Raw genomic sequence first — 19392 nt, 5'->3', positions numbered from 1 at the left:
TGACCACTGTGGGACAGCTGTTTTCAATTTTGACGCACTATTTGAAATTCTATTAAAAAAAAAACATAACATAATGTCATAAATACTACATTTCATAAATAACTATTACAAAAGAAACAGAAAATTGTTTATAGATTTTATTTATTGATTGAATAAACAATTCATGAATGTTATGTACAGTATTCTTCCTTCTTGGCGGTATAGTGGTTTCGCCACGTCACTCGTTTGAAGTCTGGCTCTAAGTCCTGTCACAGTGGACGAATTTCTAAAGAGTTCTCTTCAGTCGAGTCTGTAGTAAGCCGATCTCGGTCAGAGGTAGTTGGAATTTTCCCTCTATAAGTTATTGCGGATTTTTCATCCCTCACAACATGTAGAATAAAGACCCGCGAACTCACCCTTCTCCAGACATAATGCCCAATTCCGGAACACTGTACAGCCTAAGTCACTGACGCGCCTAACACAACTACAACATTAAGCATACTGCCCCATGAAATATTAGCTACCACTGTAATCAGTGATCATAAGATGGTCAGTATCTTTTCATTATGCCACGAGTCTAATTCCAACCATAATCTGTAGTACAATGGACTCAATTATTGTTATTGTAGGATTTTAGGCGCATTGGCAACTTAAATCTGTAAATTATTGTGTGTGTTCTGTGGTAGATTTGCTATTTGCTGGACAAAAAATCAAGTTTTCGGGAGAAAAAACCGTGCTACCTTCGCCTGAGACCAACTAACTTAGTCACGTTGTGTAAAAGACCCATAAAAATTCTTCACGTCATTGACAGGATTCGAACTCAAGTCTTTTCCACTCGTGTGGGGGATAGTGATTATACCAACTGTGGGCTAGAGGGCTAGAGGGTTCAAGTTTGGCTCTCATAAGGCCATTCTGTGATGAAATTTGAACATAACTCAAAAATCATGCTTGTGGCTTCTTAACCTTTTAATCAGGAGTTGAATCTTGCTGATAAGGTACACTGGCCAATGGAATATGATTTGGTTAAGAGGGTTTACAATTTAGTTGAAGTTTTAACTCTTTATTCACAGACATGCAGATCGGTTCTGTGATATTTTCGTAGTTTACACCCTACCAAACTGTCATCACTCTAGCAGTCCTCCTGGAGATGGATTTATCGTTCTGATGGTTAAATAAGGTTTGATGGCAACCTTTTAGAGCAAGAATGCATATCTTCCCTCACTTGCTACCGAAAGCACTCATTCTAAATCTGATTAAAGTAAACTTGACGTAGTAGTTCCAGGTAATAGTTTTATTTCGTTGGCCATTACCTTTTGTTTGCTGAGATGATTGCACGAATTCAGTTCGTAATAACCTTTATTCACCTGTTCAGGTTAGGCTGTGTGTGTGTGGAAAATCAGCTCTAGAGTGGCCTTCTGTTCTTTGAGTGTTATTGTTTCTTTTAATGGCACGGTAGACAAATTGTCTGCTAATTCCTAATAGCTAGAGCAATTTGCAAAGGTTGGATGGAGACCCTTTGTGCAACTCTTTAACTGCTACTGGATTTTCTTTTTTACCCCGTTTCATATTAGTCTGTACAAGAAGAGGAGCTCAATTAGTACTGTTTATTTTGGTACGCATCATACAAAGAATGTATATTAAGCATTGCAAATGAGGATTTAATTTTATTTTGTTATTTCAGTACTTAGGCTTTGTAACAGTATTTATGATAGTATTGCGTAAGATGTTGATTCTCCATATTATTTTGAAGAAAAAAAATATTTTATGGCTTATGAGATATATGTATTGATTGAATAAAGGTTAAAAACTTTGGTGTAACAAACTAGTAATCTAGTTAATCACCATTTCTGAGAATTTGTTATTAATTTACACGTCTACAAGAACACTAACATTCTTATCTCTTTTATTTTCAGGCTATGCCAAAGAACTCCTGTCTTAATCCATCGCACGAGCTAAGTGAAAATTGGAAACGACCATGACACCAGTCCTTACTAAGCTGTGATACTGCCCTCCCTCGGCGAACTGAGGTAAAGGAACATCGTCTGCTCAGGTCACGGTGTCACCAGCCCAGGTTAGGGCATTCGTCCCAACGTCCTTGGATACCGGTCAGAATCGGGGAAAGTGCAGTCGCCTTGGGTGCGTTTGCCTTGAGGTCAACAGTCAAACCGTCTGAACGTGGACGGGTTACTGGATTAAAGAGATTGCTGTTAATGCGTCTACCTGAGCTCATAATTCTAGCAAGAGAGAGGACGTTTACCTGCGTGAAGTAAAACACGTGTCATCATGCTTAGGCATGAGCAGCGAACTTTAAAATATGCTTAGAATTCATTAGGAGCTCGCATACAGCAACGGTACCACGGAAGATGAAGGGTCATGATGACCCTCTGACCTTTGCATCGCCAGAACAGATTGAATTTGAACACGATCGGCTTAAAAATCATCAAATAATGGGGAACTTCGATGATGATAATGAGTCACCGATTGATCTTCGCAAAAAACCAGCTCTGAGCAGGCAACCGTCGGAGGAGAGTAACCTTTTGAAGAACGGAAGTCATGGAATAACTGAGGCACCAACGATGCATGCTGAATCGGGAGAAAATGAATGGCTGAAAAATTGGCAGAAATGGTCAGCAGTTAGTTCGACTCCCCCACCGTCAGTCCACCCGATGTTCTTCTTGGGCAATGAAGAACTTGTTAAAAGATTAACTAGCACCGTCCCCAGTATAGATCGATTTGCTGGCTACTCTCCTCTAGCGATGGCTAATCAGTTTCTTCTCAATCCAGTAGCCTTCAGTCACCTTGGTCCTCTCCTGTGTGATCAGTTTGGGGTTACGTATGCCCTTGTGAAAACTCCCCATGGTGCACACATTCCAGTGCCTATAAATCCCGCGCTGTATGGAATGGGGGACTCTAGAAGTTTTTGTCGCAAAAATTCGGAGAGTGAACTAAATTCGAATGGTATCACAAATGACGGTAGAAGGGACTTTGGAGCACATTTTTCTACAAGTCCCCTTTCGGCTGAGATGTATCCTGACGAGGCCGTTATGAGAGACGACCATTTGCGCAGGTGCAACTCCAATCTAACTGACTTGCGGATGAAGTGGAACACGGAGTCTCCATTAACAACTGTCCAGGAGTTGAGGCGTTGCGAGTCAGAAGCTCCACCAACTTTAACTGATAGCCCACTACGGAACCAACTGAACAGAAAAATCTTGGAAAACTATAGGAAACGAGACAAATGCTCATTAAGCACGAGGTCACTAAGTTGTACGCAGCTTAACTCTAAGAAAAGTGAGAGGAACAGAAGACATCCATCTGGCTACAAATCGGACAGCGAAGTGCCGTCATCACATCGATCTGCATCGAGACAAGAGTGGATTGACAGCGATGAGTCCATTGAACAGGACCTCAAGCGTAAAATAACAGATGTTAGCGATGCAGAAGACGATGCCGAAAATCATATGGACTCTGAGAGACAGATTCGTAGATGTCCTATTACTCGCCTGAATGACCAGAAACGTCTGAAATGTGGAAGATCTCTCTCAGAATCTTCTCTGCGAAGGAATCCGCCACTGCTGGAACATTGTGCACAAAGCGACATCGCCATGAAATTGGCTTCTGTATCAACGGAGATGGGTCCACTGTCTTATGCGGATCAAGGCACATTTCTGGAGCGTCTACGTCATATGGCACCAGCGGGATTCCCATGGAATGTGTATGGCTTCTATACTCACTTAATGCACAAATTCCAGGACCATGAATTACTCAAACGGCATCTGGGTATAGAGAGAATTCCAGACCCGAAGGTGATGAGTGATGGTGGTGTATCACCTCCGACATCTCCGTCTCCGATCAGGTCATCGAGATTACATTTAATATCCAGTGAGCAGAAAGCTGGAGATTTGCTGGGGCAGGATGAAAACAGTCTCTCGGATCCAAACAATTTGAAGAAACGACCAGTGCGGGCGTTGACAGGAAAACACGTGAAGCACGGTACAGGAGCGAGTCCCTCAACACTTCTTACGCTCAGACAAAAAATACAAGAAAGACAAAAAGCCAAAGAACTTGGCCTTACTACAAGTAATGGAACTCATTCACACGTAAGAAACCGAAGTCCAGGAGGATCCAGAAAGTCTCCATCATCGAACAAATGTAAAAGCAAGGAAAAAGGGAATAAAATAACCTCCCCCGTGTCTTCTACTCTTGCACTGACATGTGGAGGTAACGGTCGTTCTCCAACGTGACCCTGTGACAGATGCTGTTTAAAAAAGACTGCTTTCACTTATACGATACGATGGATGCTGTCCATTATTTACTTTTCCGTATGACGACTCCTGTTGGGAGAAGTTAACATTTCTGTTTCAATGTTTTGATGAATGCTTCAGAAATTGATGACGTCTTCCAGTTGAAGAGAAAAATGAGTGTAAAGAATGATCGACATCTTAGCTGTCTTTAGACCAACTCAAGTCAACACATTCCTGCCTTTTAGTGAGACAGTCTTTGTCAAAGACACACAACTCATTTCGTGTTTAATTTGGAGAAAATTTGATTAAGGATTTTTCCCAAAGTCAAAAACTACCATCATGATTTTAAAATCATTTCCATATGTCGACACTGGAGCTCATCATCTCCAGTTATCTGAGACAATCAATATTCTTTAAACATAACTGATTTTAAGAATTTACAATTTTTATTCTAAGAAATACGACTTACTAGGTTAGACGACAATAGTTATATCCAAGTTTGAAAAGAATTCAGTGGTTAAAAAGCTCAAGGTGTGATAATACGTGAAGTTTGTTATATGTCCATCTAGAATCCCTTGCCTTTCATCCACCTCTAATAAGTACGCTTAGTAGACACAGCCTTTAAAGAAGACATCAAAATTCAGTGGACTGGGTATATACTTAAGAAATATAGGGGAAGGGGAAATCGTACATTTGCAGATCAAAACCAAACTATTACTACAGATTGTCTTACTGTTTCTGTGTCGTCTACTCATTTTTTTATCAAACTAAATCCATTACGCCACTGCTGGTCATTAGCTTAGTTCCCATCTTCATTTGTAACTTTTTTTTTTGTGATTTTAATTTATTATGGTACATCGCAGTCCTCTTACTCGGATATTATTTAGAAACCCCATTGAAAACCACCGATTTAAATCACAAACGGAACATTTGGTGTTTCCTTTTTTGGTTCTTGTCCCAAACAAGGTTCCTTACTCCAGGCTTAGTCCCTACTGCTTAACTTCATTCACTTAAATAGACTTCAGCATATAATGGGTTTTACAGAATCACGAATAAGAATAAAGTGCTAACCTGAAGCTGTGGGTATTATTAAAATTCAGGGCAACAATTTATAGGTAAAAATAATTTACATACATGGTAATCTTTAAAAAAAAGTAATTTTATGGCTGTTTTCTTTTAAGATACACCATTTTCTTTTTATGTCGTTAACTGTTATGTTTGGATGTTATCACCACGAGTTACCTTGATATTCCATTACAAGTAACTTGAGGCACAATATGGCCTTAGCAGCCCTTGTGCCATTAAAGAGCAAACCACCAACAACAAGTAACTTGCTTCTTTTTGGAGAAGTATCCTTTCTTTCCTTGATGGCAGCACTCGAGAAATGTCTGATGGTGTAAAGAAATATTCAACACTGAATAAAGCTCTCATTGTCCAGACACTTCGGCAACTGATCAGTAAGAGTGGACAGAGTAAGGATTAGTTACATACCATATCAAATTGATCAAACCAGGATATTGGTATTAAATTGAATAAATATTGATATTACTGATACAACCGATGTCGTTGCGTGTTTCTGCACTAGCCTAAACTATTATTGGGCTTGTAGGTGTTGGTTAAAAGGCAAGGGATTTTAAGTTTGTTTTTACACCATTTTGACAATGTACCAGTATGCAGGGTCCGAGACAACCATAAAGCTATGTGCAACCAATACAAGAAATTACATTCAGCAACCAGAAGTAAATTTTTGATATTTTTATGAATTATATAAATATTTATATACAATTGATGTAGATGACGCTAATTTAATGTATTTTATATTTCCACCATTGCACTGATGTTGTGGTTGAAATTATTTCGAAACATAACCATATAGGTCTGAATAACTATTTACTTTCATTTTATTATTATTTTAAATTGCGATTAAAGCGTAAATCCATTCGCTTCGTTTAATCCAAGATTCTGCAGGCTGTTGAAGACTTATTTAAGTGTTATTAAGTTACACTTTGTATGTAGGAATATAACTATTATCTAAGATAAGAAACTTGAAAGAGAATTTGTCTTTACTAATAAATTGAAACGAAATACAAAACATCCACTTCACATGATATGATCTGATTTACGCACAGTTTTAGTTAGTAAATAGTGATTTGAAGCGGTAGATGATATTAAATTTATCCATTTTCATTTAAATTAGTCATAATATTAAAGAAGTCTGAAATACCTTTTGAGAAAAACATTTATCAAGTTACCAGTATCATATTTTAACTGCTAGAGCATTCCCCCCCCCTCCCTAAATGCTTTCAATGCTGGGTTACGATGGTTCATACTTTCCCTCAATTAGAATTGTAATGTAGTAATATAATAAAAAATTGGGAAGAAATTTCCCCTCATTTCTTATTAAAGCAAACTTATGAAAAAATTGAGACTTTTAAACTGCCATTTATGTTTAGAATCAATATCATCTGAAAAATATGATTTAAAAACCTCATTTTATATAATGGACTATTTCTTCTCACCCCCTCCTCCCACAAAACACCCATCGTATTTTAAAATGACACTGTGCATTAAAAAAATTGGCTATCATCGAAGTTTCTTTTATTAAATTGATTATCTATAGCATAATCTATCCTCACTGACTAGCAAGATGTATTTATATACCAGCCTGAACGTTTTCAAACTGTTTTAATTAAAAATTTGCATATTCCTCCAGAATCAGCCAGAATGATATTTATATATTTTTAATGAGTAAGCGTATTGTAATAGTACGAATAATAAATGCATAACCAACGTATTTTACAATTAATATATGAAGCGTTGAAATTTTGAAATTAAAATAGCTTAATTAAAATGAACAAAATGCAGTATGCATGAAGTTTCGACTTTATTTGAGAATGTTGCATAACAGGGTGCTTTAATAATAACCATGTTGCTTATTATATATATACCTTAGTGGTTAAAAGTTTAACTCAATACATGACGGTTGGATTTTTCAGTAATATTGCCTTATATTTTTCTAAAGCTCACCTTCTACAGCCAAATTACATAATTATAGAAGCATATTGCAATGATAGCATAACACGAATTATATATTTATTATACAAACAAAACCAAACAGCATATCCCATTAAATGCATCCGGATTGAAAATAGAGACAAGGTCAGTCATGAAAGGTGCCCACTATTAAAGAATGGAAAATACATTGCTCTTGATCACAGTTTGATTATTTAGCTTTATACAGAGGAGAATTTAATACTGTAAATTATTTGTGATATACTCAAATAAGGTACAATTCCAGCTTTGTTTGTGATAAGGTAGCAAGCAATATTTTCAGTTTCTGAACTACAGTTTATCACGTTTCCAACATTCCCACATTAAATATTACAACCTCTTTTCCATCCAGTAGTCAATGGTGTTTGTATGTAGCAGTTTTACATGCCCCAGGAAAGAGTTTCTAAGTTCGTCAAGGTTTGTCAGTTCTATCTTAATAATGGTATTATCAAACTATAGTGCTCCAAGTGTCATTTAACAAAGGCTTCCACCCAGATTCCATATTTAATTGTTCAGCGAGAACAAGTTAAGTCGACATTTCAAGATGGTGTTGTCTAGGTATAATCGTTTTCAGTATTATTAACCTCATTTCTCACTCATATTTTATACTTAACTCTACTAATATACACTAGGGGAGTGTTGCTTAATTACATCATTATTTGTATAACTCTCCTAGCTCCTATACGGAATATGCGTGCAAAAGTTATTACGAGTGCCCTTAAAGATCTTTGGATTCCAAGAATAAATTATCAAGGTTCTACCACTTTTCGCATTTATTGTTTGAATGTTTACTCGTTGTGTTATATGTAATTCAACTTGCATTCTACAATAACTTCTGTTTTCCCTTTTCACATAAAGCAGTAGTCAAGGATACTACAAAAGAACTATACTGAAGTTCAAAAATGAAACAAATATATTTTCTCAGCTGTTGCTTCGAATATTCCACATCAATTGGCTAAAAAAAGAAAACATCTCTCCAGTTTTTTTTGTTCTTCTGAGTTATATTTCCACAAACATCTATCTGATTGTCGTTTAGGGATTTTCTCTTTTCTACATGGCGATATAGAAAATAAAGTACAAACAAGCGTACCAAGAAAAGGATGAACACAGTAGGAGTGTAATACAAAGAAAATTATCCCTCGTGTGTATGTGACCTGGTTGAAAAGTGCCTTGATGGCAATTTATTTGCAGCAGGTTCCATACATTGATTTATCAGTGGAACGAATGCCCAAACTGTGGTGATGATTAGGTAGGAAACTACAAATTTATTTCTTGAACCTTTCCTCATTCAAGGTCTGGTCAAGTCTGCAATTCCAGAGAAACTTTCTTTTTATAATAACTTTGACCTGAATAGAACCAAAGTTAAACTAGACCAAGAAGATACCTAGAGAAATCTGGGGGTGGGACCTCGGCATCCTCTGATCTAAACAAAAATGCTTCTATTTTCTCGAACAGGAAAGAATAAGTGAGCCTGTTCTTTTCAGTTCGATCCTGGATAGTACCATTCAGATAGACTTGCTTTTTGTTCTAAGCATTTCTCATAATTATGTAACAGGTGAGACACGAGAAAGTATAAAATATTACTAAATCTCCAACAGGTAAAAGCTTAGACAATATACGAAATTCATCTTCAAACTACATCGGATCCCAGCTTAATGATAGATATTTTCATGTGAACAAATGACTTCTTGATATATTTTTCTTAGCTTTTTGAAAGAGCTTACACGCTTTCCAGATTACGTATACATAAGTATCGTATATACTAGTAAATAGTAAATGTATACTCCAGTCAGATTATAAAAATCGGGAATATTTTTCACAATGACTATTTTTTAAAAAGCAAAGATATTTTTGTACTGGAGCGTCGTGTGCATGGGACCATTTTTATTTTAATATATTTTTTTGATTAAATATTGCCTTCGCCTTTCATATATGTGAATGCAATTAAAGATAATGCTGTACAGAATGTTATTTTTTGGTAAATTAGATTATATTTTAGAACCATACTCTTTTATATATATAAGAAAATATGAACACCATTCCAAACAACGTTCATAATAACAAGAATTGCATTGTTTTGTTTTGTTTTTTTAGAAAAGAGCAATTCTATTTTTTTATGCAAACATATTTTACAAAATTTCCAAGAAAATAAAATAAAAACGGTAGGCCTAACTAATAATGATACTTTAATGTCCATGTGAATCCGTATCCTATTCTAATTATCGTCTTCAAAAAAATAAATGAACTCTTTGAACCATAGTTAATATTTTGCTATTAATATTCATAAGTACAAGAATTTTTGTAAAATTTTTATCTATCTGTTAGTTTTGTCAAATTTTCTTTTTTTTTTTTTATATACAGAGAAAACATTTGTGTATTCTATAGCCCTTTCCAAATCTCTGACATTCCAATCTTTTACTCCAGATTGTAAAAGATATTAAAGATTACCAAGAATGCACTGCACATATTTTTAATTTGTTGCTGTTTTGTCTGTTCGCTTGTTGGCAAGCCTATTTTATCTTATAGACTGCTACTGCCATCACATAATGTTATATTCGTAAAAATAAAATCACCAATGTATTACCCTGATGCCACTTCGAGGGGTGGATGGGTTATTTAATTTATTGCATTTTTATAAGTGTTATTAAGTGTAGTGAACATTCCATCTATATGTATCACGATATAAAACAAAAGCTGTGTTTATGTATATGTCTGTATCGCATTATAATCTACTGAGAAATAAATGCCTTGTATTTTCGCAAAACGGTTTTAGTTTTGAAATTTATCTATATTTGTGTTAACAGAAAAAATCATGCCAATAAGTTCTATAATTTGCTTGTAACTTGGGGAAAAGTATCAGGTTCACTTTTGAGTTATTGCCGAAATTACATAAACCTGACATAAATATGTTATTTTTTGTCATATAATACTGTTTTTACATTACGTTAAATCTCCAATTTTGTTATTTATGTTATTTGTAACTCAGTATGTTATTTGCAATGAAGCAAAGTTCCTGAGACTACTCATCCTCAGCGACTGATAGCTTTTACCATGGGCGCCTCCGTAGCCAGGTGGGAAGGAGCAGCAATGCGTAGCACACGCTTCTTGATTAGACCGGGGTTCGAGCCCGTCACCACCAAATACGGAGGATGCGGAAAGGTTAAGAAATGACCACCGCATATCCTGGAGCAATATGGCCTTAGTTGCTAATGCTCCTAAAAACCAAACAACAACAACAACAACAACAGCTTTTACCATGATCACATTCTCCAGCTAGTAGGAGTTCTCCAGCAGAAGAGACAAAAAGTGCACTATGGTACTAAAAGTATTAAGGCATAAAGCACAGCATTTTCTGGATTGGATTTTGATATGCTTTATGGTCTTGTTTGGTGTGTAACGGTATGACTACTTTCCACCAATTTATGACTCATCGAGAGAAACACATTTTAGCTGCTCCATAACAAGAACAGTTTAATTGGAAATCCACAAACGTCTTTATATTGTCTTTCCACAGATTTCTAGTGGATTTGGATCAGAGCTCTGAGCAGAGAGCTGTTACATTAATTTCTTCAATCCAAGCAGTCAAACACCAGGCTTCGCGACAGGGAGCCTCTGCTGATAGGGTCCTGCATCAGAGTTGAAAGAACAATGTTATCGAGGATATTATGATACTTTTATCATTCCTTCCCCAAAGCATCACCTATAAAAGCCGTAGCACGAAAAAAACCACCAATCTGCTACCACAACTGTTCTTGATAGCTATCTGTGCAGTACTTTTCAAATAACCATGAAAATTTTGTGGTTGACAGCTGGTCCGTGAAATCTTATTGATACAATGCACGGGCCTACATCAATAGGATGTTCCAGTGGAGATCTTCAATTAGTATGATACAGTATATTAGTACAGTATCGACATGAACTTATAAAAAAAATCTAATACCACATCAAAAGCTTTATTTCAATCCTTAGTAATACAACAGCAATGAAAAGTCTCAAAGAGCAAACAAATGTAGAGAGAAAATAACAGACTTTATTGACTTAATTTTGATGCAGTGTTATCAAAAGAACATTGCAATGAATTTTACGAGACAGAAATATCCTCTCCCGTCTCTTTTTTTCTGATTTTTTCGCTTATCTTTCATTCTTTTTTTTTTTTTCTCTTAGTTTTGCAACTGTTTCTTAATTCTAACAAATCTAAAATGAGATTTTCTTCTCCCTTTTATCATTTAGACCCGAGATATTTCATTCATTTTTAACTTCTAATTTTATTTTCTAATTACTTTTTCCAATTCAACATATTCTAGAAATGCAGCTTAAATGATATTCAAATGTTAACTACCTTTTAAAATAGTTTGATAATTGGAGCAAAGTGGGATGAATTTTAAGAAATCTTCATTTCTTTAACATCTGACAAATTGTCTTTACAAAATTCATTGATGTTACACTGTGACTTAAAAGGACTTTTCTAAGACCCTATCAAATTAGAATTTAGGCCTAATTGCAATGTGAATGGAAATTCTGCCATCTATGGCTTTATAGGATAAAAGTTACCATCTTTATTTTGTCATATTTGATGCGAATCGAGAAAAACTCTATATTAATAACAACGGTAGTTGTTAATTAGGACTCACATTTTTACTGAGGTTGTTTCCATATTTTTAAATTGAAAACCATGCGTTTAATGTGCCAAAGTTGTTTTTAATACAAATGATGGGTACAAAGCAAATCTCGGAAGAAGATACCCAATCTTCAGAAAACAATTGACAATAGATTAAATTTTCTTATTTGTTATTGGAATTAAAAACTCAACATAATTATAGATACCTTTTGATGCGGCTTAGTTTGGGACTCCTGTTGTGAGTTATAATGAAATACAACTCCAAAATACCGTTAACAAATTTTCAGTCTCAGTTTCTGAAACCTTCATGATTTTTCGTTTTCTTCTCCCAGCTATTTTCAATTTACAACAAATACACATACGGACTATAACCTCAAGGGTAAACAGAAATCCTGGCAAATCAATGGAAATGTTATTTCACACCAAAAATAAAAGAAGACTCTATTAACTGAAAAAGCTAAGAGCAACAAGAGACTAGAATTCATTCCATGCAAGAGGAACAGCAACAGGGCTATCGTAAAATAAAAAGAAGGTAAAAGGGGATTAACTATCTAAGGGGATTAAAATAAACTAGCATGCAAGAAAGGTGGTGTTTTCTATATTTAGAAGTGATGGGGCGTCCTTCAATTCGACATTTACAAGTGTGTCAAAGCAACAACATCATATGAACCGCCAACCTGAAAAAGAGAAAAAAATATCGACTTCAAACACGAGAATTTCAATTTCAGAATAAATCCAATAAACAATGAGAATTATTTAAGCGGGATGGTAGTTAATTATTCAACTACCATCAATTGGTAAAGATTCGTTTGAAGTCATTGGAATTTTAAGAAGAATTAAGACAAAGCAACTGCTGTTATTTTAAAACAGGTAATTTAAATAGAAATGAATACATTATGTACTGTTTACGATAAATTATAGTTCTGTTTGCCAATGAAGGAATTGAAAATAATAAAGTAAAAATTTTTTTAAAGATTTTTCTCATAATTAAACTGGAATATTGTATGCAGCGACAGACATATTCAGTAAACACCGATGATTCATCTGATTGAAGATAACAGGTATATTAAAGTCACTGTAGCCTATATTCCTTGAATGTATTATGAGATATAGACTAATTCTGAAATCACATACCAGCAGATTGGATTGATTTTAAACAGCATTTTTAATGAACAAAGTTTCATTTGAGCAGAACCTCATAAATCTGGCACCCTCGTGGACATAGCACGTTCTGAATTTTGGAAAATTCAGTTGTTTTTTTTTTTAGCCTAAGTATTCAGGGATAATCTGTTATTTTTACTAGATAATATAGTAGCTCTGATCCCTATAATCTCCACAGAACAAACAACGGTTGTATAATCTCCATCAGAACATATATTGTATTAATTTAAACAAATTCTTTTAAAAAAATATATTTTCTGGAAGACTTTAACTCTTATTCCATAAATCCGATGAATCTCCCTCCCGAGGAGCAAGTGGAAAGCGTCACTTGCTCCTCGTTAAGATACTTTAGGGCCGAAAGGAAGTTTCAAGGGCTTTTTTTATATTGTGGCTGAGTTAGTTGGTTTTGAAAGATGGTTGCATTATATTTATTAAAAAAAGTTTCTTTTACCTACTTTGAAGCTAAGTTCCAAATCTTAATGAAGACTAATATCATGTTAACAAAATTTATAAACCTGTAGTGATAAACATATGGATTTAAAATTATTTAATGAAAGTAAGTTGGTTATCTCTTGCAATTCATTTTGGATGATGAAACTTTGGATACAACAAATGGGTTTCTTCTTATTAAACACGGAAGGTTAGATAGTTGGGCAGCGACACTTCCTTTACTTAGAGAAGAGAGGAAGATCTCATTTCGAATTCTAATTTCAAGTCTGAAACTCATCGTTAGAATTTCTTGTTTTAGATTTTAGATTGCGGTTGGTGCTATGTATACATTTACAACTTTCGCTATCTAATCTCCAACACAGAAGAAAAACCCGTTTAGTGTGTTTATATGCTGATTAAAACTGCAAAGTACGTCTCCAAGAAGAGATGAGATAACCTACATTGTTAATGGAAGTTTTTAAAATATTCAACGCTGACCAAAACGTGAATGTTTAGCTGATGGCCTTCCTATGTACAGATGCTATCAACTTCCTTATTTATGGGTGGGAATAAGTTTAAGCGTTACTTTACTATATTGTTTGGTCTAATTCTTTGTAAATGGGCATCAATATGCTTAAGGAAATCCCAATGAATTTTTGAAAAGTACTAAATCTTGTGATGATTTAAGTAGCCGTTGCTCAATTCCTTGAAAAATGAATATTTAGTGGGTCTTTTCGAGAAAAATCCCACTACCTAAATATCGCAGGGAAAAAGTAGGATTAAATGTGGGTGTAAATCAGTCGGTTTCTCGATAAACTCAATTCAGAGAGAGAGAAAGCATGAATAAGGAAAATAAAAAAGAGGAAAGAATGGAGAAAAAAGGAGGAGGAAGGAAGAAATGGTTTGACGTATAAAAATCAGATAACAATAAGAAGGGCAGAAATGGTGAATAAAGTGACAGGAATATTAAAGAATAGGATATCATAGAAATTAGAACGGAAATGAAAACAAAAGGAGAGGATAAAGACTAGAATATCCTATATAAATGATGGAAAGAATGCAAAGAGATATTCAAGAAGTGAAATTAGGTTTAACAGGGTAAATGAACGGGACAAAACAGAAATAAACGGAGGTCTGATCAGAAGACCTCCGTGGTTGTCGGGAAGTTGTATGAAACATGGAACTGTAAAGCTATAGTATTTTCTAAATATTTCGAGAGTGAGAATTTAGCTCTCCAAACGTTTGTCTGACAGATAAAAATTGTAGATTATCGACAATCAATGAACACTAGCGAGTGGTGTCCAAAGATTTACTAGACACTTTTAAACGCCGGTGCCTTCAGAATGGATCCTTTGCAACAATTCTCCAGTGATGAGATTTTTGTTGGAGAAATACAGTATATTTCAAGTTTGCGAAAGTCCACAGCATGGGTGAACCATCACGAATTACATAAATCACCAAAGAGATTATCGTATTAAAAGACCCAATCCAAGAAAGTACCACAAGGACAATATTTTTAAAAACGAGCGAACGAGTTGATGATAGCAGAATGCCAATAACAGATATTAGTGCCAAGCATAAGAATATGCTGGTTAGTAAACTGCAAGGAAATGGTACGAGTGCTCTAAGATATAACCATATATCTGAGAGAAACCCTTCCCTAAAAAACTAATTATTGAAATTACTAAAGTTATTGCTAATTATTAGAAAAGGATATGTTGAATGGTACGTTATAAACAACTAGCGCTATTCAATATCAAATAATAATCAGAAAAAGCTATCGTTTCTGATTTCTACTTTCCTGTATTTGCAGGACCTAATGATAGGCCAATGGGCTTTGATAAGAAAAATATAATAATTTATCAAAAAGGTAGCAGCACCTCCCTCTCATTTTATGTATATAAAATTTGTCTATATATTTGTGCAGTCTGCTGTCTGTTGGGCTAGTTGCTACTCTGTTATTCTGCCAATAAGCTGCTAAATTTTTGATAAATAGTTATTTTTTTTTACCAAAGCCCATTGACTCTAGCAAGTAGCAATCAGAAACAGATAGCTTTTGCTGATTGTTATTTGGATGTATTGAATAGTGCCCTTGACAACACACCATGCAGTGTATCCTTTTCTAATAATTAGCAAAAATATTTTAGTAATTTTATTAATCAATTTTTTTAAGGAATTTTTCTTTTGGTTACATCTAAGGGCGCTCATACCTTTTCCTTTTAGTATTATTAACCAGCCTATTTCTTATGCTAGTCACTAATATCTACTATTGGCATTCTTGGATTCCACTTTTCTTTCTAATATGCATAGTTATAATTATATATATTTAAACGTGGCATGTATATTTTTCTTTAGACACACCCTACTATCATAGGTCTCGATTTTACAGCGCAAGAAGGAATCGAGAAATTTAATCACCAATATTTTAATTCTGGAGATTCAACTTTTAAATCGAAGATTTAAGTGTTCTCGAGTAAGAGGTTCTGTAACTTTACTTTTTCATTGTTCGATTAGACGTTTAGCCTATAGGCTAAAATCTATTCACAAAAGTTTTTGAACATCCAAATATGGGATGTAGAGTCGATCTGTTAATTAAGCAACTGAAATAGAGTGTCTAGACCAAGTGTCAAGAAAGTGCGAATGATTGCTGATCGTACTATTAAAATCACTCCCTCTTTTACACATGTGTGTGCGTGTGATCTTGCATATCCGCCAGTGTGTCTGTCCCTGTGACAGCGAGAAAATAGAACACATCACAAGGCTTGACCTGTCCGCCATGTCCTTGTCTTTTATCAGTCATCCACGCTTTCACCGCTGTTTCCGTCCCTCCCTTTCCCTCTTAACCATCCACTCCCCCCTAAAGTTTCCGGATGCCTGTTGCCGGGGGAACGAGACCAGTTGCTATATTAAGAATCTAAGCCATTAACCCAGTGTTATAGGACTTGCAACTATTGGTGGTTGAAGTGCTTTTGTGTGCGGAGGACGCCATGTAAAAAAAAAAAAAAAAAAAAAGCGAAAAAAGAAAAAGAAAAAACACATGCATACAGGGAAAAAAAAACAAGTCCAACCAGTTACGCCGCCGTAGGGGAAAATGTGGAGGCCTCTTTCTAACGGACGTATGGAAGCAAGCGTGGAAAAAAAAAATCTGTGGTATTCGCAACCACAAACGGGGAACCAAAATATTTCTGGGATTTGCATTATGTAACCCTAAGCCTTGTTTAGAGTCTTGGTACTCTTTTAGTTTGCTATAACTTGATTCTTTCCATTGGCCTTAAGGAATCCGTCTTCCACTATTTGCTAATTTCCCTATTAATTCATTCTGTCTCTGCTGCTTTCTTTCTTTGAATCATATTCTAAAACAAGTTAAAAAAGTAAACAATAAAAACTTCTTCTCAACGTGTTCTCCAACATGATGTTTCTGTACATGATGTTTCTGCATGCATTTAAACTACCTGTTGGTATATGAATTACAGATGCAACGAAATCCGGTAATTTTGGGAACTCGGGATTTGCTGTTTTTTTCACTTTCTAGGATCTGTGACAATAAATAAATCTAACTAAACATGAAATGACAGAATTCAAGCACTTAAAGGGGGAAGGATGTGCAGTATGGCCGTCTACTTTTTAATATTTTTTTCTACGATTGCCTTATTTTTATTAACTACATTACTTTATTCTTTTATCCCTTGAGCCGTTGGACAAAATTTGGAAACGAAAAACTTGGCACCACCTACAGAATACGGTAATATTCCATTAAAAAATAAATAAATAAGCTAATGGAGAGAGAAAAAAAATAAACAGAAAAGCAGAGCACGGAATATTATTTACAGGAACTTTTTGTACTATTTTGGAATTTTGGAAGTAAAGGCTTTTAGATTTTTTTCTCCTCCTCTTGAAAATCAACGCGAAAAACAAGTTACTGCAGAGAAGTTACTATTTCTATGATTCCCTTATGGGTAGCACAGTTGGTAGAATTACAGTCTTCCACCCCCCACCGGTGGAAAAGATTTCAGTTCGAGTCCCGTCAATGACGTGAGGAATTTTTATGATTGCAGCGAAATCATTAAAATGGAGAGTTTGCACTGCATCAGACCAAATTACCGAGGAACAGGTCAAAATAGGTCAGATACAACTGATTACATGGTTCAGATGACTTTATTATATACTGAGGTTAATTATCCCATGTGGCTTTGATTTTTTTTCCCTATACAGAAATAGTACTGTTGAAAACAGAGGTGTTTGTCAAAGACAATGCCAAGATCCACGTGTCAAGTAATTTCCGGTATGACCTTATCACGAATGAATATCTCCATTTTCGTGGAGTGTTTTTGGTGGGCCAATGCAGATGAGCTGGTTTAACGACGTTTATTGAGAAATTTAAGTTCTTCAGATATTTAACTAATTTTCAACTAACCTGTTTGCAGCTTGGGGAGTTGTCCAAATGTCATACTCAGGTTTGATTATTTAAGATATTTTTTTTATATCATCCGCATAAGAAATAATATTCTCTGCACACTGTAAAAGCGGTTCAAGTGCTGATGGGAACATGATACCAGAGAGCACACCCTCTTGTGAGACTGCAATGGTTGCTGCAACATTAATTATATTGGATGCTGAAGGGAAAACTAAGTACTGTTCTCAAGACTGTACTGAAAGTTTACTATCGTTGCTTAAATATCCTTATGGTTTCATCCAGAGATTATTATAGGCTGATGTTATGTCAAAGTATAGGATTTCACCTTGTGTCTTTACCTGAAAGGCTTTCTGAATTCTAATTATAGTGTCCGCTAGTTTAGTCATGGTTAATTTTCCTTTTTAGGATAAAAAATACAAGGCTAAAACTAGCAACAGAACTTGTTTCTGTCTTGTATTTTGCAAATAGGGTACGTCTTTTCCATATATTTTGAATTATATGCAATAGGCAATTGATAATGGCCGGTACTTTATGCTCGTTGTACTGTTGTGAGACTTTGGATGTCTCATTCGGTAGGATCTTTACTGCTCCAGTAGGTATGGATGCGTAATACAACACCTGATTGCGTAATACAACACATTAGTGGTGTGTTTATATGAATATTGGTGTTTTTATCATGAAGGTTGGTTCATCAGGATCAGCAGTATCATTTAATTCGAGAGAGTTTATGATCATCCCGATGGTGTCTTTGTATACCAATTGTTCGATTAGCTTGTATTCGTCCGCTTTTGCATGATTAGGCACGTTGATTGGAATCGGTGGTGTTGGCTGAATTACCTGAATGTTGTATTTTTATCAATTTCAGGACGCCTTCAGCGCCCGTTAGTTAATTTGCTGTTCCGTAGCCTCGACGAAATATACTCTCTATAAACTTTGGTTTATTAGAGTAGGAATAGTATTTGACCTCTTTTATAAGCCATTAACAACGTAATGGTTCTGCACCTTTTCCATTCCTTATGGCACGCTTGTTTTGTTTTGGAAAATTTCTTCAGAGAGGCATTAAACAATGGGTTTTGTGTGTTTGGATCCATACTCCACTGGAATGCAGCTTCTAAAGGCATATCATTTGACATTTTAAAAGTATATAAACCGCGTCTTGTATGGAAGCCTATTAGGGTATTTCCCGGATGGAACACTAAAAGATGCTTTTTCTTATTTAGACATCTTAATAAAGTGATATATTTCCGGTCTCTGCTGAGGGAAAACTGTATTATGCAAGACAGTAGCTAGACCATAAATATAAAAATTACTTTACGTTTAGAAGTATGTAATATGGTCATTCAATTCAGAACCAAGAGAATTTCATCATTTAAATTGGAGGGTTATAAATATTAACAATTTCGAGTTTAGCATTCATAATCTCAGTTCTAATGACTCAGGGAAGGCTCTGCACACAGTCTCTGAACATGATACTAGAGAGCACACCTTGTAAGACT

General features: G+C 35.2%; 2 protein-coding genes across 5 annotated transcripts in view; one reads left to right on the top strand and one right to left on the bottom strand.

Moving 5' to 3' along the window:
* The window catches only part of LOC150090074 (uncharacterized), an 82860-nt gene extending 76790 nt beyond the window's left edge, over positions 1 to 6070 (top strand). For both annotated transcript variants that reach the window (XM_090389747.1, XM_090389746.1), the window contains exon 2: positions 1893 to 6070. In XM_090389747.1, the coding sequence (XP_090245873.1) occupies positions 2343 to 4223 (1881 nt within the window). In that variant the 5' untranslated portion in view covers positions 1893 to 2342 and the 3' untranslated portion in view covers positions 4224 to 6070. The remainder of the gene's footprint in view (positions 1 to 1892) is intronic.
* A 6360-nt stretch (positions 6071 to 12430) lies between these two features.
* LOC150090073 (nicolin-1-like) overlaps positions 12431 to 19392 on the bottom strand; it is a 68078-nt gene continuing 61116 nt past the window's right edge. For all 3 annotated transcript variants that reach the window (XM_090368957.1, XM_090368958.1, XM_090368956.1), the window contains exon 8: positions 12431 to 12569. In XM_090368957.1, coding sequence (XP_090225083.1) covers positions 12528 to 12569 — 42 coding nt within the window. In that variant the 3' untranslated portion in view covers positions 12431 to 12527. The remainder of the gene's footprint in view (positions 12570 to 19392) is intronic.

This window comes from Mastigoproctus giganteus, chromosome 2 (assembly GCF_048544385.1).
Source record: "Mastigoproctus giganteus isolate SK-2022 chromosome 2, ASM4854438v1, whole genome shotgun sequence".
Lineage (NCBI taxonomy): Eukaryota > Metazoa > Arthropoda > Arachnida > Uropygi > Thelyphonidae > Mastigoproctus > Mastigoproctus giganteus.
The sequence above is the reverse complement of the archived record's forward strand: the minus strand, read 5'-3'. Positions and strand labels throughout refer to the sequence as shown.